Below are 26,172 nucleotides of genomic sequence, written 5' to 3' on the forward strand. Positions count from 1 at the left end.
CCACCAGGGAAGCCCTATAGCAAAATCTTTTAAAAGAATTAATTATATGTGTGTATGTACACGCACACGCACACACAGAGGCATGAGTGGAAGTAACTGACATCCACAGTTATTCTATAAACTGAAATTTCAAGATGACTTAAATTTCTTGATGAAGGGCCACCAACATCTTTTATAAGGAAATATATTAACTACTTACATATTACATATTACCTACTTTTTAAAAAATGGAAATTAAAAAAGTATTACATACTTTCCAATATACTTAAAACAACTAAAAATAACATATACTTTTATTGACAATTAAGGAATAATTATTATTGACATAAATTATTATACTATCTTACAATGTTCAAAGGGACAACAGGAATGCTAAACTCCTTTTTTAAAAATTCTACACTACCCCCTTTAAAAAAAAAATTCTCCTAATTTTTACAGTTTCCCTGCTTCCTCCTTGACTTCAGACCACAGTTCCTGTTTTCACTGCTGCAGTGTTCCTGCCCTGTAATCCACTGTAAATTTGGGAGCCAATATCTAACATAATAGTTCATAGGACCTTCATGGCAACCTCAGATCCTCTCCTGTGAATTAGGTGAATGTTGGCCACGGAAAGTGCAAGGACTTTTACAGACATCACTTTTCTCCTTTTCCATTTATGGCTTTTGGGTGGAATTTCCCATAGGTGAGGTTTCCCTATAAGTGAACTATATGGAAGTGACAGCTATATGTTCATTGACTTTTATTAATGATGCGTATAATGTCAGACCTACTTCCATCTGAACGTCACCTTTTAACTTATTCAGGAAATTGGTTCTATTTAGTTCCCAGATGCAAGTGGGTAGGGTGGGGTGGGAGGTGAGGGAACAAGGAGCTACCATCGACTGAGAAGGGATCATGTGAAATAAAGCTCAGTCACCCTGTGATATCAAATATAATTCTTATAGCCAGCCTATGACACACCTATTGACAACTCCATTTTACTATTAAGGAAAAAAAAAAAGACTTGCAGAAAAAAGGCAAAGGTAAACTGACTTGCCAAAAATCACATTGCTAGAAAATAGCAGAGCTGAGATTAAAACCCTGGTATGTTTCAGTGCCTCCTTTTTTTCCCTTCCACTACACCAAAGCTTTGGAAAATCTCAGGGATTAACTGGAAAGGATGAATGCTGGAGAATGTTCTATGGTGAAAACATAGCTCCAACATTCTGAGCAATATTGTTGTGGCTCTAAAACTGCACAGAGATGAAAAAGATGGCATCAAAATCTAAAATCCTCTAAAGAAAAAGTGAACAATACTTTTTAATTTTTTAAGCATAAATTTCCTTTATTAAAATATAGTAGACATTCAGAAAAATGCAAAAATCATAAGTTTAAATCTCAGTTAATTTTTATAAAGTGAACAACTCATGTTACTACCTCCCAGATCAAAGAGTAGAACGTATGGCACCCTAGAAGGCCCAGGCTCTTTCTCACACACAAAGAAACTACTACTCTGACCTCTATCATCATAAATTATTTTTGTCTGCTTTGGAACATGCTATGAAATGACATCATGAAACATGAACTCTTTTGTGTCTGCTTATTTCACTCTACATTTGTGAAATGTAATTATGTTGTTGCCTGTTGAAGTAATTTATTCATTTTCATTATTGTGTAGTATTCCTCTGTGACTATACCACCACATATTCATCCACTTTACTGTTGATGAGAACTTGGATAGTTATGATACTACTTTTCACATTCTGGTACATGTCTTTTGGCAAACATATGTATGCATCTCTGCAAGGTTTGTGCCTAGGACCAGAATAGCTGGGATATGCAGCTTTAAGAGATACTAGGTGACAATTTTCCAAAGTGCTCATGTCAATTTACACTCCCTCAGAGTAGAAAAGTTACAGTTGCTCCAAATCCTTGTCCTTGCAGACACTTAAAATTGTCTTTTTCACATTTTTTCCCAGCTTTTTTGAGATATGATTGAAAATAGCATTGCATAAATTTAAGGTATACAAAGTGATAATTATATATATATATATATATATAGTGAAGTGATTACCACAATATGGTTAGTTTACACAACCATGAGCTCATATGTTACCATTCTTTTGTGTGTGGTGAGAACATTTAAGATCTACTCTCTTAGCAAATTTCAAGTATACAATATTTTAACTACAGTCATCATGCTATACATTAGATCCCCAGAACTTATTTATCTTATAACTGATATTTTGACCAATATCTCTCCATTTTCTCTACCTCCCCCACCTCTGGTAATCACTATTCTACCCTCTGCTTCTACGAATTCAACTTTTTTAGATTCCACACACAAGTGTAATCTGAAAGTGTCTTTCTGTGTCTGGCTTATTTCACTTAGCATAATGCCCTCCAGGTTCATACACATTACTGCAAATCGCAAAATTTCCTTCTTTCTTCGGGCTGAATAATACTCCATTGTGTATGTATACCACAGTTTATTTATGCATTCATCCATCAATGGACATTTAAGTTGTTCCCATGTCGTGGCTATTGTGAATAATGCTGGAGTGAATATAGGGTGCACATATCTCTTTGAGATAGTGATTTAATTTCCTTTGGATATATACCCAGAAGTGGGATTGCTGGATCATATAATTGTTCCATTTTTAATTTTTTGAGGAAGCTCCAGTGTTTTCTATAATGGTTGTATTGATTTATAGTCCCACCAACAGTGGGGCATAATTGTTCCCTTTTCTTCATACCTTCACCAACAACCATCTTTTGTCTTTTTAATAATAGCAATTCTCATAGGTGTGAGGTAGTATCTCATTGAGGTTTTGATTTGTATTTCCCTAATGATTAGTGATGTTGAATACCTTTTCGTGTACCTGTTGGTCATTTGTATGTCTTCTTCAGAAAAATGTCTATTCAGGTCCTTTGCCCATTTTTTAATTGGATTAATTTTTGCCATTGAGTTGTATGAGTTCTTTATATATTTTGGATATTAACCCTTTATAATTTCTCCCATTCCATAGTTCACCTTTCATCTTGTTGATTGTTTTCTGTTTGTTGTTGCTATACAGAAGCATTTTAACTTGATGTAACCCACTCATTTATTTTTGCTTCTGCTGCCAAGACCAATGTCAAGGAGCTTTTCCTCTATGTTTTCTTTGAGTCTTCTTTCCTTTTTTCTTAGCCCAACTAAAGTTTTATCAGTTATGTTTATGTTTTCAAAAACACAACTCAGTTTTGTTGATCTTTTCTATTGTTTTCCTATTCTCTGTTTCATTTACTTCTATACTACTCTTTATCATTTCCTTCTGTAGGTGTCCTCTTCATAGTGTTTAACAGGCCACAAACATGAACAGGGGTGATATCTAAGATTTCATAACCTGAGGATGGATATATTCCTAGAAAATCCGAGTTAATATGCTGAGAGCATGGTTCCACAGAATACAAAATACAATGGTATTTGAGTTGTTTTTATTCTGCACTAAGCATAAATAGTATTCTGTGTGCTGAGCTGAAACAATATCACCTTGTCTAACATTGTTTCTTGAGAAAATATGGTTCAAATACTAAATACTATCCATATATTTCTTATGAAGAAATATAGTTCTTTCTTGCAACAACAGATCTCATCTGACTCCCCAGTGTCTGACTTAAGTCAGAAAAGGCATATCCTTTCTCAATTCTATAGAGTAGTGAAGAAGACTACATTTCTTCTCTGTAGGAGCTGGTTAAATCTGGCTCCTTGACTGCTTCCTGCCATGTGGGTCATAAGTGTGGGTAAGAAGTGATGTTACTAATGACAGTCTGAAGTGGACATTGGGTACCAGATTTGGAATGGGGGGTTCCATAAAAGAAATTAAGGTTACATTCAACTCTACAGCTGAATGTGAGTAGGGATGGGAGGAGTGGGGAGAATAGTCCTGAACTTCAGAAACAAAGGGACATGCCTCAGCAAGCAAGAAATAAATGGCTTCTTGCATCTCAGAGGCTGCTTCTTCCCCAGAAAAATAGGCCTATTTTATTTATTAAACAAATGTCCAAAATGTGCAGTATGCTTTAGAACCACAAGTAAATATCTTTGATAGCATATTCTTAACAAGACCCACTGCAGCTCTTTTCAACGCATGGCCTTCTATATACCCATACATTTCCTTAGTCCAAGGCAAAATGGCCCAGGGCAACCCTATCTTTAGAGAACATACTTCATGAGGAATGGATACTCCATATTTAAAATATTCTTATCCAACTTCCCTTCCACTGCATCTGTGTATGTTGCCTGTGTTTCAGCCTTGTACTCACCTAGGCATTAAACCCCTCGCCTTCACCAATTTCTGCAAAAAAAAATAAAAATCAAAAAAATCAAAAAATCAAAAATCCAATCACAGCAAGTTTTTTGTGAGAGTGGAAGTTTATTGAAGATTTTGGACATTTTGGGGAAGTACTATACAACATTCCACCAACTCTCTACATTCTTCCTTCCCCTTTTTCCATGTCTTCAATCTCTTCCCCTTCCCAGTTCAAAGTAATTCAGTATGGCCCTCTATCAGTCAGGGCAGGCTGGGATGTGCTGTGGTACAAAACAACCCCCAAACCAGTCACTTAAAACAAACATTTATATGGGAATGAGACCTTCATTGATGTGCTTTGAAAGTACCCACAGAGATAATCTGAGCCTAAGCTCTACGTTTATATCTTTTGTACCATGGATAGTTACTCGGATACTGAAAATATTACAATATGCCGAGGAGGACGTTATAGTTCCCTAAAAGGGGAACTGTATTTTGGTCTAATGGTTGCTAAATAAGAATTTACTTCAGAATCATGTGGGAACTTTTAAAAATTCAGATGCCTGGGCCCCATCCACAGATATTTTGATTCAGTAGATTTCATGTGCGGTCCAGGACTCTAAATTTTTAACAAGCTCCCCACGTACTTCTGAAAATTATCCAGGTTTGAAAACTACCCCTCTAGTACAGGGGTCATCAAACTACAGCCCTTAAGCTAAAGCAAACCCTGCCATCTGTTTTTGTAAATAAAGCTTAATAGGAATGCAGACATGCCCATTCATTTATATCTTGTGTATGGCTGTTTTGTGCTATAATGGCAGAGTTGAGTAACTGAGACAGAGACCATATGGCCCACAAAATGTAAAATATTTACTATCTGGTCCTTTACAGAAAAAGATTGCAAACCCTTACTCTTGTCTATTTCATGACTAATTTCCAGAGTCATGTGATTACTTGTGATGGGAATTAAGTAAGGCAATGCAGATGATCACTACGGAAAACAATAATACCTGGACTGAATTCTTTACAATCTTTATCTTCATATGAGAAAAATGATTGTTTTTTATATACAAATTACCAGCCAAATTTTTTCCTGAGTTATACTGTCCCCTAATGGTAGAAATGTTAAATCACAGATGCTTAATCAGATTAGATGTTCCCCATTGTTAATCAATTCCTGAAATCAGTCACTATAGACTTTGTAGCAAGGGACTTCAGGAATCAGTTCAGGTGGTAGAACTGAGCAGGACTAAACGCGCTCAGAGAAGGTGGGCAATTTTAATGAGAATTAGAATCCCTTCCCTCTGTAAAATTCCTTTCTCTTCAAAGACTATTACTCTTTGCATATGCAATTAGATAGTCATTTATCCCAAGGTGATACATTTCTTGAGGACATTTCAGCCATTTGTGATGCCATGTCCATCTCCAAAATTGAAGCACAATACTATCAATATGGTCAAAATCACATGTGTACTCACTATGATGAACGGTGATGAAAGGAAAGAAAGCTTAAACAGGAATCTGGATGCATACACATAAATGCCAAGATGGTTACCAAGGCGGATTGCACCCATGTTGGCAATAATGAGTCAGCAGAGGATGAAACCACTGGTTTTCTCCTTGACTAATGATTAAAATCCTCTGAGTCGCTTTTAAAACATGATGATGGCCAATTCCTGATCCCCATCAGAATTACTTGGGACATCTCTTAAGGTGATGCTGGACCTTTGTAAGGTGGACCACACTTTGCGTAGGAATGAATTAGATCATCCCTAGCCACTAGCTACCATTTTCATACAAACTCAGTGGTTCTGAGACCTTAAAGTATGTATCACTTGGAAGCTAACTAAACATGCAAATTTGCAAGCTCCAGTGTCACAAATTAAAACAGTGCGGAGACGAGGGGAAGATGGCGGAAGAGTAAGACGCAGAGATCACCTTCCTCCCCACAGATACAACAGAAATACATCTACATGTGGAACAACTCCTACAGAACACCTACTGAACGCTGGCAGAAGTCCTCAGACCTCCCAAAAGGCAAGAAAGTCCCCACGCACCTGGGTAGGTCAAAAGAAAAAAGAATAAACAGAGACAAAAAGGATAGGGACGGGACCTGCACCAGTGGGAGGGAGCTGTGAAGGAGGAAAGGTTTCCACACACTAGGAAGCCCCTTCGCGGGCAGAGACTGTGGGAGGCGGAGGGGGAAGCTTCAGGGCCACGGAGGAGAGCGCAGCAACAGGGGTGCGGAGGGCAAAGCGGGGAGATTCCCGCACAGAGGATCGGTGCCTACTGGCACTCACCAGCCCGAGAGGCTTGTCTGCTCACCCGCCGGGGAGGGCGGGGCTCGGAGCCGAGGCTCGGGGGTTTCGGTCGGAGCGCAGGCAGAGGACTGGGGTTGGCGGCGTGAACACTGCCTGCAGGGGGTTAGTGAGCCACGGCTAGCCGGGAGGGAGTCCGGGAAAAGTCTGGACCTGCCGAAGAGGCAAGAGACTTTTTCTTCCCTCTTTGTTTCCTGTGCGTGAGGAGAAGGGATTAAGAGCGCTGCTTAAAGAAGCTCCAGAGACGGGCACCAGCCGCGGCTACCATCGCGGACCACAGAGACGGGCATAAGACTCTAAGGCCGTTGCGGCCGCCACCAAAGAAGCCTGTGTGCGAGCACAGGTCACTATCCACAACCCCCTTCCAGGGAGCCTGTGCAGCCCGCCACTGCCAGGGTACCGGGATCCAGGGACAACTTCCCCGGGAGCACGCACGGCGCGCCTCAGGCTGGTGCAACGTCACGACGGCCTCTGCCGCCGCAGGCTTGCCCCACATCCGTGCCCCCCCTCCCCCCCGCCTGAGTGAGCCAGAGCCCCCGAATCAGCGGCTCCTTTAACCCCGTCCTGTCTGAGCAAAAAACAAACGCCCTCCAGCGACCTACATACAGGCAGAGGCAGGGCCAAATCCAAAGCTGAGCCCCTGTGAGCTGTGAGAAAAAGAAGACAAAGGGAAATCACTCCCAGCAGCCTCAGAAACACCGGATTAAAGCTCCACAATCAACTTGATGTGCCCTGCATCTGTGGAATACATGAATAGACAACGAATCATCCCAAAATGAGGAGGTGGACTTCGAGAGCAAGATCTATGATTTTTTCCCCTTTTCCTCTTTTTGTGAATGTGTATGTGTATGCTTCTGTGTGAGATCTTGTCTGTATAGCTTTGCTTCCACCATTTGTCCTAGGGTTCTATCCGTCCATTGTTTTTTTTAAATTTTTTTTCTTAATAATTAATTTTAATAACTTTATTATACTTTACCTTCTTCCTTCCTTCCTTCCTTCCTTCCTTCCTTCCTTCCTTCCGTCCCTCCCTCCCTCCCTCCCTCCTTTAGACAACGAATCATCCCAAATTGAGGAGGTGGACTTTGAGAGCAAGATTTATGATTTTTTTCCCCTTTACCTCTTTTTGTGAGGGTGTATATGTATGCTTCTGTGTAAGATTTTGTCTGTATAGCTTTGCTTCCAACATTTGTCCTAAGCTTCTATCCATCCCTTTTTTTCCTAAATTATTTTTTAATTCAAAAACTTTATTATATTTTATTTTACTGTATCTTCTTTCTTTGTCATTTTTCCTTCCTTCCCTCCTTCCTTCCTTTCTCCCTCCCTCCCTCCTTTCTTTCCTTCTTGCCTTCTTTCTTTCTTTCTTCCTTCCTTCCTTCCTTCCCTCCTTTCTTTCTTTCTTTCCTTCTTTCTTCCTTCATAGTTCTACTAATTCTCTCTACTTTTCCTCCTTCTTATTCTGAGCCGTGTGGATGAAAGGCTCTTGATGCTCCAGCCAGGACTCAGTGATGTGCCTCTGAGGTGGGAGAGCGAACTTCAGGACACTGGTCCACAAGAGACCTCCCAGCTACACATAATATCAAATGGTAATAATCTCCCAGAGATCTCCATCTCAACACCAGCACCCAGCTTCACTCAACGACCAGCAAGCTACAGTGCTGGAAAACCTATGCCAAACAACTAGCAAAACAGGAACACAACCCCACCCATTAGCAGAGAGGCTGCCTAAAATCATAACTCCACAGACACCCCAAAACACACCACCAGACGTGGACCTGCCAACTAGAGAGACAAGATCCACCCTCATCCACCACAACACAGGCACTAGTCCCCTCCACCAGGAAGCCTACACAACCCACTGAACCAACCTTAGCCACTGGAGACAGACATCAAAAACAACGGGAACTACGAACCTGCAGCCTGCAAAAAGGAGACCCCAAACACAGTAAGATAAGCAAAATGAGAAGACAGAAAAACACACAGCAGATGAAGGAGCAAGATAAAAATGCATCAGACCTAACAAATGAAGAGGAAATAGGCAGTCTACCTGAAAAAGAATTCAGAATAATGATAGTCAGGATGATCCAAAATCTTGGAAATAGAGGAGACAAAATGCAAGAAACATTTAACAAGGACCTAGAAGAAGTAAAGATGAAACAAGCAACGATAAACAACACAATAAACGAAATTAAAAGTACTCTAGATGGGATCAATAGCAGAACACCTGAGGCAGAAGAACGGATAAGTGACCTGGAAGATAAAATAGTGGAAATAACTACTGCAGAGCAGAATAAAGAAAAAAGAATGAAAAGAGCTGAGGACAGTCTCAGAGACCTCTGGGACAACATTAAACGCACCAACATTCGGATTATAGGGGTTCCATAAGAAGAAGAGAAAAAGAAAGGGACTGAGAAAATATTTGAAGAGATTATAGTTGAAAACTTCCCTAATATGGGAAAGGAAATAGTTAATCAAGTCCAGGAAGCACAGAGAGTCCCATACAGGATAAATCCAAGGAGAAACATGCCAAGACACATATTAATCAAACTGTCAAAAATTAAATACAAAAAAAGCATATTAAAAGCAGCAAGGGAAAAACAACAAATAACACACAAGGGAATCCCCATAAGGTTAACAGCTGATGTCTCAGCAGAAACCCTGCAAGCCAGAAGGGAATGGCAGGACATACTGAAAGTGGTGAAGGAGAAAAACCTGCAACCAAGATTACTTTACCCAGCAAGGATCTCATTCAGATTTGATGGATAAATTAAAACCTTTACAGACAAGCAAAAGCGGAGAGAGTTCAGCACCACCAAACCAGCTTTACAACAAATGCTAAAGGAACTTCTCTAGACAAGAAACACAAGAGAAGGAAAAGACCTATAAAAACGAACCCAAAACAATTTGGAAAATGGGAATAGGAACATACATATCGATAATTACCTTAAATGTAAATGGACTAAATGCTCCCACCAAAAGACACAGATTGCCTGAATGGATACAAAAACAAGACCCTTGTATATGCTGTCTACAAGAGACCCACTTCAGACCTAGAGACACATACAGACTGAAAGTAAGGGGATGGAAAAAGATATTCCATGCAAATGGAAAGCAAAAGAAAGCTGGAGTAGCAATTCTCATATCAGACAAAATAGACTTTAAAATAAAGACTATTAGAAGAGACAAAGAAGGACACTACATAATGATCAAGGGATCGATCCAAGAAGAAGATATAACAATTGTAAGTATTTATGCACCCAACATAGGAGCACCTCAATACATAAGGCAAATACTAACAGCCATAAAAGGGGAAATCGACAGTAACACATTCATAGTAGGGGACTTTAACACCCCACCTTCACCAATGGACAGATCATCCAAAATGAAAATAAATGATACATGATACATTAAACAAGATGGACTTAATAGATATTTATAGGACACTCCATCCAAAAACAACAGAATACACATTTTTCTCAAGTGCGTTTGGAACATTCTCCAGGATAGATCATATCTTGTGTCACAAATCAAGCCTTGTTAAATTTAAGAAAATTGAAATTGTATCAAGTATCTTTTCCAACCACAACGCCATGAGACTAGATATCATTTACAGGAAAAGATCTGTAAAAAATACAAACACATGCAGGATAAACAATACACTACTTAATAACGAAGTGATCACTGAAGAAATCAAAGAGGAAATTAAAAAATACCTAGAAACAAATGACAATGGACACACAACGACCCAAAACCTATGGGATGCAGCAAAAGCAGTTCTAAGGGGGAAGTTTATAGCAATACAAGCCCACCTTAAGAAGCAGGAAACATCTCGAATAAACAACCTAACCTTGCATCTCAAGCAATTAGAGAAAGAAGAACAAAAAAACCCCAAAGCTAGCAGAAGGAAAGAAATCATAAAAATCAGATCAGAAATAAATGAAAAAGAAATGAAGGAAACAACAGCAAAGATCAATAAAACTAAAAGCTGGTTCTTTGAGAAGATAAACAAAATAGATGAACCATTAGCCAGACACATCAAGAAAAAAAGGGAGAAAACTCAAATCAATAGAAATGAAAAAGGAGAAGTAACAACTGACACTGCAGAAATAAAAAAGATCATGAGAGATTACTACAAGCAACTCTATGCCAATAAAGTGGACAATCTGGAAGAAATGGACAAATTCTTAGAAATGCACAACCTGCCAAGACTGAATCAGGAAGAAATAGAAAATATGAACAGACCAATCACAAGCACTGAAATTGAAACTGTGATTAAAAATCTTCCAACAAACAAAAGCCCAGGACCAGATGGCTTCACAGGCGAATTCTATCAAACATTTGGAGAAGAGCTAACACCTATCCTTCTCAAACTTTTCCAAAATATAGCAGAGGGAGGAACACTCCCAAATTCCTTCTGCGAGGCCACCATCACCTTGATAACAAAACCAGACAAGGATGTTACAAAGAAAGAACTCTACAGGCCAATATCACTGATGAACATAGATGCAAAAATCCTCAACAAAATACTAGCAAACAGAATCCAACAGCACATTAAAAGGATCATACACCATGATCAAGTGGGGTTTATTCCAAGAATGCAAGGATTCTTTAATATACACAAATCTATCAATGTGATAAACCATATTACCAAACTGAAGGAGAAAAACCATATGATCATCTCAATAGATGCAGAGAAAGCTTTCGACAAAATTCAACACCCATTTATGATAAAAACCCTGCAGAAAGTAGGCATAGAGGGAACTTTTCTCAACATAATATAGGCCATATATGACAAGCCCACAGCCAACATCATGCTCAATGGTGAAAAACTGAAAGCATTTCCACTAAGATCAGGAACAAGACAAGGTTGCCCACTCTCACCACTCTTATTCAACATAGCTTTGGGAAGTTTTAGCCACAGCAATCAGAGAAGAAAAGGAAATAAAAGGAATCCAAATCGGAAAAGAAGTAAAGCTGTCACTGTTTGCAGATGACATGATACTATACATAGAGAATCCTAAAGATGCTACCAGAAAACTACTAGAGCTAATCAATGAATTTGGTAAAGTAGCAGGATACAAAATGAACGCACAGAAATCTCTGGCATTCTTATATACTAATGATGAAAAATCTGAACGTGAAAGCAAGAAAACACTCCCATTTACCATTGCAACAAAAAGAATAAAATATCTAGGAATAAACCTACCTAAGGAGACAAAAGGCCAGTAGGCAGAAAATTATAAGACAGTGATGAAAGAAATTAAAGATGATACAAATAGATGGAGAGATATACCATGTTCTTGGATTGGAAGAATCAACATTGTGAAAATGACTCTATTACCCAAAGCAATCTATAGATTCAATGCAATCCCTATCAAACTATCACTGGCATTGTTCACAGAACTAGAACAAAAAATTTCACAATTTATATGGAAACACAAAAGACCCCGAATAGCCAAAGCAATCTTGAGAACAAAAAACGGAGCTGGAGGAATCAGGCTCCCTGACTTCAGACTATACTACAAAGATACAGTAATCAGCACAGTATGGTACTGGCACAAAAACAGAAAGATAGATCAGTGGAACAGGATAGAAAGCCCAGAGATAAACCCACACACATATGGTCATCTTATCTTTGAAAAAGGAGGCAGGAATGTAAGTGGAGAAAGGACAGCCTCTTCAATAAGTGGTGCTGGGAAAACTGGACAGGTACATGTAAAAGTATGAGATTAGATCACTCCCTAACACCATACACAAAAAATAAGCTCAAAATGGATTAAAGACCTAAATGTAAGGCCAGAAACTATCAAACTGTTAGAGGAAAACATAGGCAGAACACTCTATGACATAAATCACAGCAAGATCCTTTCTGACCCACCTCCTAGAAAAATGGAAATAAAAACAAAAATAAACAAATGGGACCTAATGAAACTTCAAAGCTTTTGCACAGCAAAGGAAACCATAAACAAGACCAAAAGACAGCCCTGAGAATGGGAGAAAATATTTGCACATGAAGCAACTGACAAAGGATTAATCTCCAAAATTTACAAGCAGCTCTTGCAGCTCAATAACAAAAAAACAAACAACCCAATCCAAAAATGGGCAGAAGACCTAAATAGACATTTCTCCAAAGAAGATATACAGACTGCCAGCAAACACATGAAAGAATGCTCAACATCATTAATCATTAGAGAAATGCAAATCAAAACTACAATGAGATATCATCTCACACCAGTCAGAATGGCCATCATCAAAAAATCTAGAAACAATAAATGCTGGAGAGGGTGAGGAGAAAAGGGAACACTCTTGCACTGCTGGTGGGAATGTGAACTGGTTCAGCCACTGTGGAGAACAATATGGAGGTTCCTTAAAAAACTACAAATAGAACTACCATATGACCCAGGAATCCCACTACTGGGCATATACCCTGAGAAAACCATAATTCAAAAAGAGGCATGTACCAAAATGTTCATTGCAGCTCTATTTACAATAGCCCGGAGATGGAAACAACCTAAGTGCCCATCATCGGATGAATGGACAAAGAAGATGTGGCACATATATACAATGGAATATTACTCAGCCATAAAAAGAAACGAAATTGAGCTATTTGTAATGAGGTGGATAGACCTAGAGTCTGTCATACAGAGTGAAGTAAGTCAGAAAGAGAAAAGACAAATACCGTATGCTAACACATATATATGGAATTTAAGGGAAAAAAATGTCATGAAGAACCTAGGGGTAAGGCAGGAATAAAGACGCAGACCTACTAGAGAATGGACTTGAGGTTATGGGGAGGGGGAAGGGTGAGCTCTGACAGGGCGAGAGAGAGTCATGGACATATACACACTAACAAACGTAGTAAGGTAGATAGCTAGTGGGAAGCAGACGCATGGCACAGGGATATTGGCTCGGTGCTTTGTGACAGCCTGGAGGGGTGGGATAAGGAGGGTGGGAGGGAGGGAGACGCAAGAGGGAAGACATATGGGAACATATATATATGTATAACTGATTCACTTTGTTATAAAGCAGAAACTAACACACCATTGTAAAGCAATTATACCGCAATAAAGATGTTTAAAAAAAAAAAAAAAGAGGCATGTACCAAAATGTTCATTGCAGCTCTATGTACAATAGCCAGGAGATGGAAACAACCTAAGTGCTCATCATCAGATGAATGGATAAAGAAGATGTGGCACATGTATACAATGGAATATTACTCAGCCATAAAAAGAGACGAAATTGAGCTATTTGTAATGAGGTGGATAGACCTAGAGTCTGTCATACAGAGTGAAGTAAGTCAGAAAGAGAAAGACAAATACCGTATGCTAACACATATATATGGAATTTAAGAAAAAAAATGTCATGAAGAACCTAGGGGTAAGACAGGAATAAAGATACAGACCTACTGGAGAACGGACTTGAGGATATGGGGAGAGGGAAGGGTGAGCTGTGACAGGGCGAGAGAGAGGCATGGACATATATGCACTAACAAACGTAAGGTAGATAGCTAGTGGAAAGCAGCTGCATGGCACAGGGATATCAGCTCGGTGCTTTGTGACCCCCTGGAGGGGTGGGATAGGGAGGGTTGGAGGGAGGGAGACGCAAGAGTGAAGAGGTATGAGAACATATGTATATGTATAAGTGATTCACTTTGTTATAAAGCAGAAACTGGCACACCATTGTAAAGCAATTATACTCCAATAAAGATGTTAAAAAAAAAAAAAGTCACTTAGTGGTACCCAGTGAGCAAATAGTTTGGCCTTAGGAGTCCAAGATGGCTTCATTTCACATGCCTTGGCTGGAAGGTTAGGCCAGCTGGGACTGTTGCCTGGAATGCCTACACACAACTTCTCCAGTCTGGCAGCCTTGGCAGTAGGTCTCCTTACATGGCAGCTCAAGGTTCCTAGAGAGAGTGTTCCAAAATACAGAAAGTTGAACAGAGTCATTTCTGCCATAGTCTACTGGTCAAAAAAGTTCCAGTGCTCAACCAGATTCAAGGGGAGGAGTCATAAACAGGCTGGAGTCATGGCTGTGTGACCCTTTGAAAAATCTCAAGTGCAGCTGTATAGAAACCTGAACTCAAAAGGAGTTCATGCTTGGTTTATTGTTGTCTTGAAATTCTTTATAATTTTTGAACAAAGGGCACTACATTTTCATTTTGAACTGGGTCCCACAAATTATGTAGCCTGTCCTCATCATAAACCTCACCTTTCAATGGATAGAGTATTAAAAATTTTGTAGCCATCTTTAACGGGCCATAAGCTGCCTGCCAGAGACTTCATTCCGCACCATAGTTCTGTATTCAAAATTATCCTTTCAAAATGAAGACTGATGTTTGTGGGTTAAATTCACCATAAAGAAGGGAAACAAATTATGAGGTTGGAAACTGGAACAAATTCTGTGATAAGTTTAGGATTAATAAATATGTTGGAAACCAACAACACTGAGTATCTGCTGGCACCCTGTAACTGGTCACCTCTGGGCTCACTCACTCAGTTATGTCACTTAGGCATTAACCAACAGTTATCCAAGATCAGTATGTGTGCTGAATTTATCCATATTGTCCTTGATGAGAAAGACAGCCAGTAATCACTATATAGAAAGGAGTCTCCATGGTCTCAGCAAACCTGGATTTGTTTTCGGGGGGTATCTGCAAAACTATGTAAAGGTTATTAGGGAAGGCAGTGACAACTCCTATGCTTTTTGAGAACCCCAGCCACATCTGACATCTCTTTGGGTCATCAGTCATTTGCACTGCATTATGTTCTCAGCAGGAGTTCAATATGATTGCTGGTGATGAATCTAAGCAACAAATGGCATCATAACAATAACAACTACCAAAAACCAAGATGAATAGAATGGGGACACAATTAATGGAGAACAAGGTCAGGAAAAGTTAAGTACAGTATTTTGCACAAAGGCAAAGATTATTGAATTGAAAATATTGATATGATAAACTCTTGAAAGGTATTATTATCCAGGGAAAGTTTCTTAGAGGAAGAAGCTAGACTTTGAAAGAAATGAGGGTTGGCAGAGTACTGAAAGGAAATAGAAACTACATTGGTATGAGGACAAGAAGAAAATCAGCCCAACTAGGGTGGAAGAACGTGGGTAGACGGATGTTACTGGATAAATTAGAGGTGAGGAAAGGAGAGTCATTGCTCCAGGGCACTGGTCCTAGGCTGCGGAATCTGAATTTACTCCACAAGTTATGGGAAGTTACTGTAGTTTGCTATTGGTTTGGAGGGAATGAGTGATGGCTTTTTATTTTAGTATGCAAGTATAATAGTGGAAGTCTCCAGCTGATGCACATTCCAAAGGAGGTGGCAGAAACCTAGTGAATGATTCCCTGAACCACTGATCCACATTGAGGGTACAAGTATTAGAAGCTGGTGATCAGAAAGGACTTTAAAAGAGAGGAGTTCTTGAGATACTTGATGGTGGGAATGTTTCCCCTTATCTCAGGAGACTATTTGAAGAAGTTAATATGTATCTCTTGGAGTTTGAAGAACACAGTGGCCTGGTATCTGATTCCCTTCTGAAGAAAATTTATAGGGTAAAAGAAAGGATGACTAGCTACTTTGATGGAGGTAGTGAGAACTGGCCTGCATTCCCAGAATTCTTTGAGGTGAAAATGTGTTTCCTGTTGTGGTAGATGTTGTAATGCCTGAAAGACTTGTTCCTCCAGCCACTGGAAGTGATGCCAGCAGACAGTCCTCAACTGTCAGTCTCCTAGGGGATTGCTTTGGCTGAAGAAAGCTGATGACTGTCTGGTATGGGGGTACAAAGTCCCAGCCCCCCACCCCAATTTAGAACAACTCTGCAGAGCTATCCCAGGATCAGAACTCCCTGTAGATTGGCTAAGGTATCTGTCGAGGCTGCAGCAAAGCTCAGCTTCTCCCGCTGACCAATTTTGCTTCTTTCCCTTCCTTTCTACAGGTGTTGATCCCAAGGACACTCCCAAATAAACATCTTGCATGGTTATCTCCATTTCAGAATCTGTTTCCCAGGAAACCTGACCTGTAACACCTGTAGATCAGATATGGACCCCACCAGTAAGTCAACTAGCATGAATTATCTTGGGTCTGCCCAAGTGGGACCCTGTAGGGAGGAATAAACATCAGTGGACAGGATCCTTAAAGTATCACTGAATTCCTTACAGCTGGGGAAGCAGTGAGCACCAGCTGGAATATAGCTGCACCAGCCCAGGTCAAGAAAACTGAAGATTAAAGATTTCCAGTTATGAGGGGGAGAGAGTCTTTGAAGAACTTACAAAACTATCTCTGAGAAGAGCCAGTTTTAACCATTTGCCAAGTCCAAAGAGCACAAACATCCAGTTCACAGCAGTGTCAATCAAATAAAGCCTTTCCCTCCCCTCTCCTGTCCTCCTTCCCAGGGCTCCAAACCTGGAGAGGTTAGAAACCCGGCGGAGGGGCAAGAACACAAGGTACCATAAGAGAGAAGACGCCAACCCCACACTTTTCTTGACTTAAAAGTTTAAAACTGTTTTCCCATCTCTCTCCATTTTTCATGATATCCCTCAAATACTGTCATAGTCTATCCTTTCCTTTACTTGGTGAGATGCCCCATATTCCTGTGAAGTGTTGTCTGCAGTGTTCCTTGTTGCAAAAAGTCAAAACCTCACCTTGTCCGTAGGCCCTGACGTAGCGCTGTGGTGGAACTGCGCGACCGCCACGCTGCTCACTCCGCCCAGCTGCTCACTCCGCCCCGCTGCTCACTCCGCCCACGCGCGCTCCGCTCTCACTCCCAGCCCAGCCCTGCTGCCCCGCCCGATCCGTTCCGCTCCTCTGGCCCCGCCTAGCCACCCTGCCCCGCCCCATCCCTGTCATCCGCCCACTAGCCCTCCCCTTCTCGATGCGCTCGCCCCGCCCCTTCCTGCTGTCCCGCCCCGTCTCACTCGTCTGGTCCCGCCCCCTCCTGGTAACCTGGTGGCAAGGAGCGGCGGCCGCCGGCGCCATGGGGACTGCCTCGTCGCTCGTGAGCCCCGCCGGCGGGGAGGTGATCGAGGACACGTATGGGGCGGGCGGCGGCGAGGCCTGCGAGATCCCGGTGGAGGTGAAGCCCAAGGCCCGCCTGCTGCGCAGCTCGTTCCGCCGGGGCGCGGGGGCGGGGGCGGGGGCCGGGCCGGGTTCGCTGCCCCGCGGGGCGGGCGGCGGCGGGCTGCTGGGGGCCAGCTTCAAGTCCACTGGCTCGTCGGTGCCCGAGCTGGAGTACGCGGCGGCCGAGTACGAGCGGCTGAAAAAGGAGTACGAGATCTTCCGGGTCAGCAAGAACCAGGAGTTGTTATCCATGGGCCGCCGCGAGGCCAAGCTGGACACGGAGAACAAGCGGCTGCGGGCAGAGCTGCAGGTAACGCTGGGCCCGGGCGCTCACCGGAGACGGCCGCGACACCCGGGAAACTGAGCCCCGGGGCCGCCTGCCCACCTCCCCGCACCCTCTTGGCCGCATTGCCAGTTGGACCCCTGGACGCCTGACTGCTCTGCATTTTAATTTGAGGGGACGTACTGTCTTGGGGTCTAAACTGATTCCTTAACTAACCGCCCCCCCCCCTTTTCTATTTCTGGTCCATTCATTCAGATGCCTTGAAGCAATTAGCCTGAAAGTGTCCTGAAGCAACAAATGCTAATCTCCAGAGAAGTAGGTCCACACGGGGCACACATATACACCAAAGACTTTGGTGACATCTGTTGAGGAAACTCATCAAACCCTTCCTAGGAGTTTTTAACCACGCCTCGCCCTCCCACCCCTCCACCCCCCCCCCCCACAAATTTACATACCTCGGAGGTGGGGCTTCTGTCTCAGTTTCTTTTTTTTTTTAATTTTTTTAAAATTTATTTTTATTTATTCTTTTAAATATATTTTTAAATTTATTTATTCTTGTTTTTTTGGCTGCGTTGGGCCTTTCTTGCTAAGAGCGGGCTTTCTCTAGTCAGAGGCAAGGGTGGGGGCTACTGTTCATCACCGTGCGCAGGCTTCTCACTGCCGTGGCTGCTCTTGTTGTGAAGCACGGGCTCTAGGCACGCGGGCTTCAGTAGTTGTGGCACACGGGCTTAGTTGTTCCGCAGCAGGTGGGATCTTCCTGGACCAGGGCTTGAACCCGTGTCCCCTGCACTGGCAGGTGGATTCTTAACCACTGCACCACCAGGAAGCCCCTATTTTTGTTTCTTTGTGAAGTTCCATAGCTGTTGGATTTCAGTGATCTTGAAGTGAATTTTTCTGGCAGCCCCTGATTTTCACCACCTTAACTGCTGTGGTTGAAAACGTTCCCTAGGTATAGTCAAATTTCCTTAATCCACTTGATTAAATTACTCTAAAAACAATTATTACATGCCCTTCCTGTAATAGATCTATTTTAACTGATTATTAGGAAAGTTATTTTTTTGTGAGCAAAGGCGTGAGATTTTGTGTCATCAGTTTGGGGCCCCTCTGAGGGTTGTAGTTTGTTTACTCTATTTTTCTTTACTATGGAAGAGACTTCTGGACAGCCCAAGTGTTCCTGAGCTCATTACAGGAGGAATAGAATAAATACCTCAGACCTGATTTTTCTAGAAGGAAGAAGCCTTCTTCCTTCTAGACTAGTCCTTCTAGTCAATCCCTCTCCACCCCTACCCCACTCCCATTAGCTGTTGTCTAATTAGCACTGTTATCTGAGAATACATAAGCAGTTTTATCTGTTGTCTTACAGATTTTCCTATTGGGCAGTCTTAATGCACTTGCATATATGAAGTGGACTTATGCATTTCAGATATCTGATTTCATGCATCCAAGCCATTGTCTTGGATTCACTGCATATTGCAAAAGACTGAGGTGGAGGTAGAAAAGAAAGCCAGACCAACCAGGGTAGAGTGCACTAAGTGTTGACAAATGTCACAGTCCCAGGTTATTTCCTGTTACCAATCCTGATTCCTTATGTAACCCTTTTGATTCCTTTCTCACATATCTAGACATTTTTTAAAAACCTTCTGTATTTATTTAATCCATTCAGTCAGACATTTACTGGAAGCCTATCGTGTATCAGGCACTGCTAGTGCTTGGGCTAGCAAGAGGAGTAAGACATGGAGCCAAGGAGTGCACAGTCTCACAGAAGTAATTATCCTTCAGGTTAAGCCTTACAAGTTGTACTTTTTGTTCTCTTAAAGATGGGAAAGCTGAGGTGTAGTGAAGATTAAGAACTAGTGCAGTATTTCAAAGAAAAAGCATTAATTTCCATTGAAAGCTTAATGTCAAATATCTTCATTTATAGTTCAAGCATATTTGCGTTTTTTTTTTCCATTATGTGTTTGAATAGAATGGCAATATGCAGTTCTTGATAACTGGTGAAAAAGTAAGTAGATTGTTAAAATTCTAAGATATTTAATATGTATATAAGATAATGTAAAATTTGGGAGGCATGCTATTTTTGTTATAAATAATGAGGTAAATTATTCCAGGCACTTCAGAAAACTTACCAGAAGATACTTCGGGAAAAGGAAAGTGCTTTAGAAGCAAAATATCAAGCAATGGAGAGAGCAGCTACATTTGAACATGACAGAGATAAAGTTAAGAGGCAATTTAAGGTAAATTTCATACATCTTTATCCCCAAAGTGATATGGAATAAAAGCAGTATATTTTAAAAGTTCATATGATACTGCGATGAATAGCCAGAAGTAAATGATGTAGGAGCCATGAAAGTTATAAGAACTAAACTAAAGCACTTTTTACATTTTTGAGTTGGACGAGGTAAACTTAAGGTAGTTTCAAAGAAAAGGTATAAAAGTGAACATTTTAATAGGGATCTGGGGGGGAGCGGGAAAGGAAAGTGTTTCTATTAGGGGAAAGCATTTAGAATGTTTGGGGATGTTTTCTATGGATAAGCATTACTGGCATTAAATGGGAGGGGGACAAATTTGCTAAACATCAGGTAGCACACAAGGCAGCTCCACACTACAGACACACATCCTGCTGGAATTCCAGTGGGTTCCAGTTACAAAACAGTGATGTAGAGGTACTCAGATTATTCATCCTACAAAAGGGGAGATCAAGGACCAAATGAATATTGATTTTGTGAAAGAAAGAATTTTCTCTTAAAAGTTGCTGATACAATTTTTGATTATGGAAAACGGTTTCAAAATTAAAATCCTTCTTTTAAAGATTTTTAGGGAGACCAAGGAAAATGAAATTCAGGATTTATTGAGGGCCAAGCGAGAGTTGGAGAGTAAACTTCAGAGGCTACAGGTTCAGGGGATCCATGTATTTGATCCTGGAGAGTCTGATTCAGATGACAACTGTACAGATGTTACTGGTAAATTTATTTCCTATATATAATATTTTGAGATTTCAATATAGGTATAATGATTATAGAGCCAACTTTGAATCCTTTTACTTATAAGTAATTGCTGTTACAAATAGAGTTGCACTTTCTCTTTCTCAGTTGTTATGACAGCTCTTTTCTATGAAGTCCATGATGTAGAGGCTGAGGTTCCTTCTCTCTCATTGTTCTACCAACCTTAACCCATAGCTTTTCTCTCTCTGGTCTAAGCCCCTCTAAGTCCCAACATCACATCTACAATTTAGCCAGGGGGAGGGAGGGAATACCTTACTTTCCTTGAAAGCACAATCTGAAAGATATACAGATTACTCCTACTCAAACCCCATTGGCCAGAACTCTACCTAGGAAGATGGGAAAGTGTAATCATTAGCGGGAGAGCCATGTATCCACATAAAATTTGGGGTTGTGTCACTAAAGGAAGAAGGGAAGAATGGATGTTGGAGGACAGTAGTCTATGTCACATTATTTTTCCACATAATTGATATATTCTTTACAACTATCAGAATATCTGCATAATATTTCACTGAGTGGTTTCCAATGCAGTTTTGTGAAATACTTTTAAAGTTTTTGTTTTACAATTAAACATAGAAAGTGTTTTTTCTAGAAATAAAGAAAAACTTGGAATCATAGACTGAAAGGGTCCACTGTGTTCCAAGGAAATAATAATGAAGTGTGATTGATTTTGAGAAATATTCTATTTTAAATGTGGTGGAAAAATGCAGTCACTCTACCATTTATTAAAAAAACTATAATTATATTCTTACAAACTGATGTATTTTGGAGTGAAATATGGCAACTAGCATCCTGGGACTTTTATTACTAACTTTTGAGAAAAAATGAAGTGATTCTTAATGGCATTAGTCCTCGTGATTATTTCAGTATTGACATATGTTAAAATGTACAGGGTTTCAAAACTATTATATTCTAATTCTCTTAGCAAGTTAATAAAAACGAGTTAATATTTCCTCATAGGTCTTTCTTCCTATTTCGATATAAACATGAAGAAGGAATGCTTGAGGGAATGTCACTCATTATTTGTCACCCACAAATAATAATCTCAGTTTTGCCAGAGATTTAGCCCAAATACCAGTTTACTTATGTTTAGTCAAGGATGCCATGAATTATTATTTATTAAAAAAAAATCAACGTGTTCATAAGTACCTGTTGATTCAGACATTTTTTTTTGCTCTGAGAGGTTAAAGAAAATGTGCTCTTTACATCCTTAGCTTACATCCTAATGAATTACCAATATTAATTACTGGTGTGCTAGTAATAGTCTTCCTTTGAAATTCCTTCCTTCACATTTTACACTGATACCTAAATCATATAGTTAGGAATGTTTTTTAGAATTTTTTTGTTGGGGGGTGTTTTTAACTCCTCTCTGTTATTATAATTCTTTTGGTTATTGTATTCCTAATTTCTTTTCATCTTTCTCTTTTTAATCCCCTTTTTAAGTTTGAGGTGATAACCAGAATTATGTTAACCACCACCTTAGAACTTGCCAGAAGTTGGTGGCAAAGTACTTTCAAAATCATTGTTTTGATTTCAAAATCAAACTTTGAATATCTGTTGTATTTATAATATTGTTGTATTTTTTGCATTAGAAATCCATTGAATATATATGATAAGTTTTTGAAATTCCAATATAGTTTGGTTTTCATCAGATGAAATCTCTTGCTTTTACAGCTGCTGGACCCCAGTGCGAGTATTGGACTGGTGGAGCCTTGGGAAGTGAGCCCTCCATAGGGAGTATGATTCAGCTTCAGCAGTCTTTCCGGGGCCCTGAGTTTGCCCTTAGTTCTATAGATATAGAAGGACCCTTTGCTAACGTCAACAGAGGTAACACACGCCATTTGCCAATTACCTTGGTTAATGGTAGTGACTGTTTGTGTACTATAATCTTATGCTGGGAAAACTGCCATCAGCAGAGCATGAGACTTGTGTTCTGGGTGTCTTCCACTGTCAAACCATCATGTACTCGTGCTTGTCACTGACCAGGAATGATGAAGTTACATAATTCACATCAGGATCAGTTGGTGCCTCCCGGCCAGACTGGCCAATAGGTTCTAATAACTGAATTTCTGGTCTGAGTTCTCGGATATTTTAGTTGAGCGGTGAGAGCCTAATGTAGATTAACGGAAAAACAGTAGTGTTTAGTCTTCCCTCTGCATCTTTGATGGTGTTGAAGGTTAGAGAAGTTGTGGAGTAGAGTACAAAACTTCAGTTATATAATATAGTATTCTTATTCATTATCTTTTATATAATTTGGTATCGAAAACAGCTCTTAAGATCTGTTCAGAATTTCAATACCACCTCAGATCTGAAATGTTATAAGTAGCTCCACTCTTTTCTTAAAACTTTGAAATATAGGGACTTCCCTGGTGGCACAGTGGTTGGGAGTCCACCTGCCAATGCAGGGGACACAGGTTTAAGCCCTGGTCCAGGAGGATCCCACCTGCTGTGGAGCAACTAAAGCCAGGGCTGCTGAGCCTGTGCTCTAGAGCCCGTGAGCCACAACTACTGAGCCCACGTGCTACAACTACTGAGGCCCACGCGCCTGGAGCCCGTGCTCCATGACAGAGACAGGCCACTGCAGTGAGAAGCCCATGCACCACAACAAGGAGTGGCCCCTGCTCACCGCGACTAGAGAGAGCCTTGCGTAGTGGCCAAGACCCAATGCAGCCAAAGATAAATAAATGAATAAATAAAATTTTTTAAAAACCTGAAATTATTTATCTATTAGCAAAATGAAAATTATTTTTTTAATTATGCATTTTGAATTAGTCAAATATGTCTTAAAATATTCATTCTCACTAACTATCTTTTGGTTATTTTTTGTACCGTTCTTGAACTTTCTTTTTGACTCAATGTATTTCAAAAATAATAAGTAGATAAAACTATAGGCCAGCCTGGGAATGTAGGCTCTCCTCAAGTAGCAAACTAATTGAACAGCCCATGTTGCCTAGTTCCCTGACATTTGACTGGAGCCACGGGTACCCCAGCAAAGACCACTGGTGACATTGGTTGCTTTATGCCCCAGGATAGAATTTGAGGTTAGAGAACTGATTGCCTTCTGATACCTTATTCTAGAAGCTTTGTCGGTATTACAAGTGAGATCAGATGATGCCTGTTGTTTTCTTTCAGACTTTTGGGGAATCATCTTGTCAAATGTTTTCTAGTAATTATTTTTCGGGAACTTATGAGAAATTTTATTTTCAGATGACTGGGATATTGCTGTAGCTAGTTTATTACAAGTTACCCCCTTGTTTTCACATTCTCTGTGGAGTAACACTGTCAGATGTTACCTCATTTATACAGATGAAACCCAGCCCGAAATGGATCTTTTCCTTAAGGTGAGGGCATTTATAAATCCTGTATTCACTGATTTAAAATAAAGTTAATATTGTGTCCTGGTTATGATACTACTGATTGCCTGAACCAAGTAGTTTTCTACCCACTAGATTATGTCTTAAAGAATAGGAAGCATCTTGGGCTTTTCTTAAGAAAACGTCTTACTCAGTATTATCAGTATATTCAAATTAAGGCCTTAGAACTTTATGCTTTTGAAAACTTCATTACACGTTCTCCACAGTGTTTACGGCCCTTACTGATGGTGCCTGCTATAGTTAATACCTGCCAGCTCTATTCTTGAATCTGTTTCAGATTATGTCAAAATTTAATCCTTGTCATGGTTTTAAATTTTTCAAGGCAGCCATTGGGGTTAATCTAAGGCAGGGGTCAGCAAACTACAGCCTGTGGGCCAAATCTGGCCTGCAGTCTGTCTGTGTATGACCTAGAGCTAAGATTGGTTTTTACAGTTTTAAACGGTTGAAAAAAATCAAAAGAAGAAGAATATTTTGACATGAAAATTATATGAAATTCAAATTTTGGTGTCTATAAATAAAGTTATATTGGAACACAGCCACGTGCAATGTATTGTCTCAGGTTGCTTCTCACTAATGGCAGAATAAATTATGATGGAGACTAAATGGACCACAAAAACCTCTGCCAGAACAGCCAAGTTCTTAAGCTGTTATTAATTTGCCATCTGGCCCTTTACAGAAAAGTTTACCAACTACTGTTCTAACTGAATTTTAAATAAATATGCATGTCACATGCTATACCTGCTATATTAACATCATCCAGATTGTTGATTAATAAGTTCATTTAGCTTTCCTTTTTGATAATACTCAGTTTTGGTAAAAAGACAAAGTATTTTGAAAACCAAAGCTTCTGCTCATTGAGTATAGGCTGTTCCCAAACACATGTTGAGGGAATTACTAACTTATTGCATAATAATAATCATCATACTAAGTGCCTTAATTTGTTATAGACCAACATATTTTTATATCTGTTTGCTTTAGTGTTCTAATATATCACGGCGGACACTTTTTACTATATAAATCTATGGATTTACATTTTTCACCCTATAACAATAAACAAAAGTCATTTGTAATAATAATAATAAATAACTACCAAAGCAAAATAGTCTAATACTTTACTCCTGTTGTTTTAGGTTTATTATGAGATAAATCATTTTCTGAGCTAGGAAACAGGAAAGTTGCTAAGCTATTACTATTTTTATTTTATAGAGAAACTTGCCTTTTCTCTTAAAGATTTTCTTTACGATGTGATCATATAATTTTTAAAGTTTTAAATCAGAGAATATACAACATAACCTTTTTGATTTTAAGTAGTATGAAGCTGACTAGATCTTTAGTTAAATAAGCTGTGCTTTCTTATGTTTTAATTTGTTTTTAGGACTATTCACCTAAACTTAAAAGAATGTGTGAGACAATGGGATATTTTTTCCATGCTGTGTATTTTCCAATTGATATTGAAAATCAGTACCTCACTGTAAGAAAATGGGAAATTGAGAAGAGTTCATTAGTTATCTTATTCATTCATTTAACCTTACCAAGGTAAGCTGAAAATTCTATAATTTATTATAGAAGTTAAACTCATAAATAGAAATTGAGATTACCAGATGAACTTGAAAGATAAGTTCTAATTGCATTCTTACAATCAAAAACAATCCATGAAATTCAGTAAATTCTATGACTTTTAATATGTGAATAAAATAAAAAATTAAAAGTTTCACGCTGTTAGGCTTGTTAATAGGTTATAAGATTAACATCATTAATGTAAAGATCATTTTAATCAGACGTCAGCAACCTATGGCCCTCAGGTCAAATCCAGTCAGCCACCTGTTTTTATAAATAAAGTTTTATTGGAGCCCAGGTATGGTCATTCATT

General features: G+C 39.8%; 1 protein-coding gene across 1 annotated transcript in view; it reads left to right on the forward strand.

The window, feature by feature from the left end:
- Nucleotides 1-17,563: 17,563 nt before the first annotated feature.
- NPHP3 (nephrocystin 3) overlaps nt 17,564-26,172 on the forward strand; it is a gene marked incomplete at its 5' end in the record, with an annotated part of 52,342 nt that continues 43,733 nt past the window's right edge. Inside the window, 6 exons of the mRNA XM_082654815.1 lie at nt 17,564-17,956; nt 20,038-20,163; nt 20,739-20,889; nt 22,603-22,755; nt 24,136-24,269; nt 25,678-25,838. Coding sequence (XP_082510941.1) covers nt 17,564-17,956; nt 20,038-20,163; nt 20,739-20,889; nt 22,603-22,755; nt 24,136-24,269; nt 25,678-25,838 — 1,118 coding nt within the window. The remainder of the gene's footprint in view (nt 17,957-20,037; nt 20,164-20,738; nt 20,890-22,602; nt 22,756-24,135; nt 24,270-25,677; nt 25,839-26,172) is intronic.

The sequence above is a fragment of the Grampus griseus genome (genome assembly GCF_964374135.1).
Source record: "Grampus griseus genome assembly, chromosome: 5".
NCBI classification, from domain to species: Eukaryota; Metazoa; Chordata; class Mammalia; order Artiodactyla; family Delphinidae; genus Grampus; species Grampus griseus.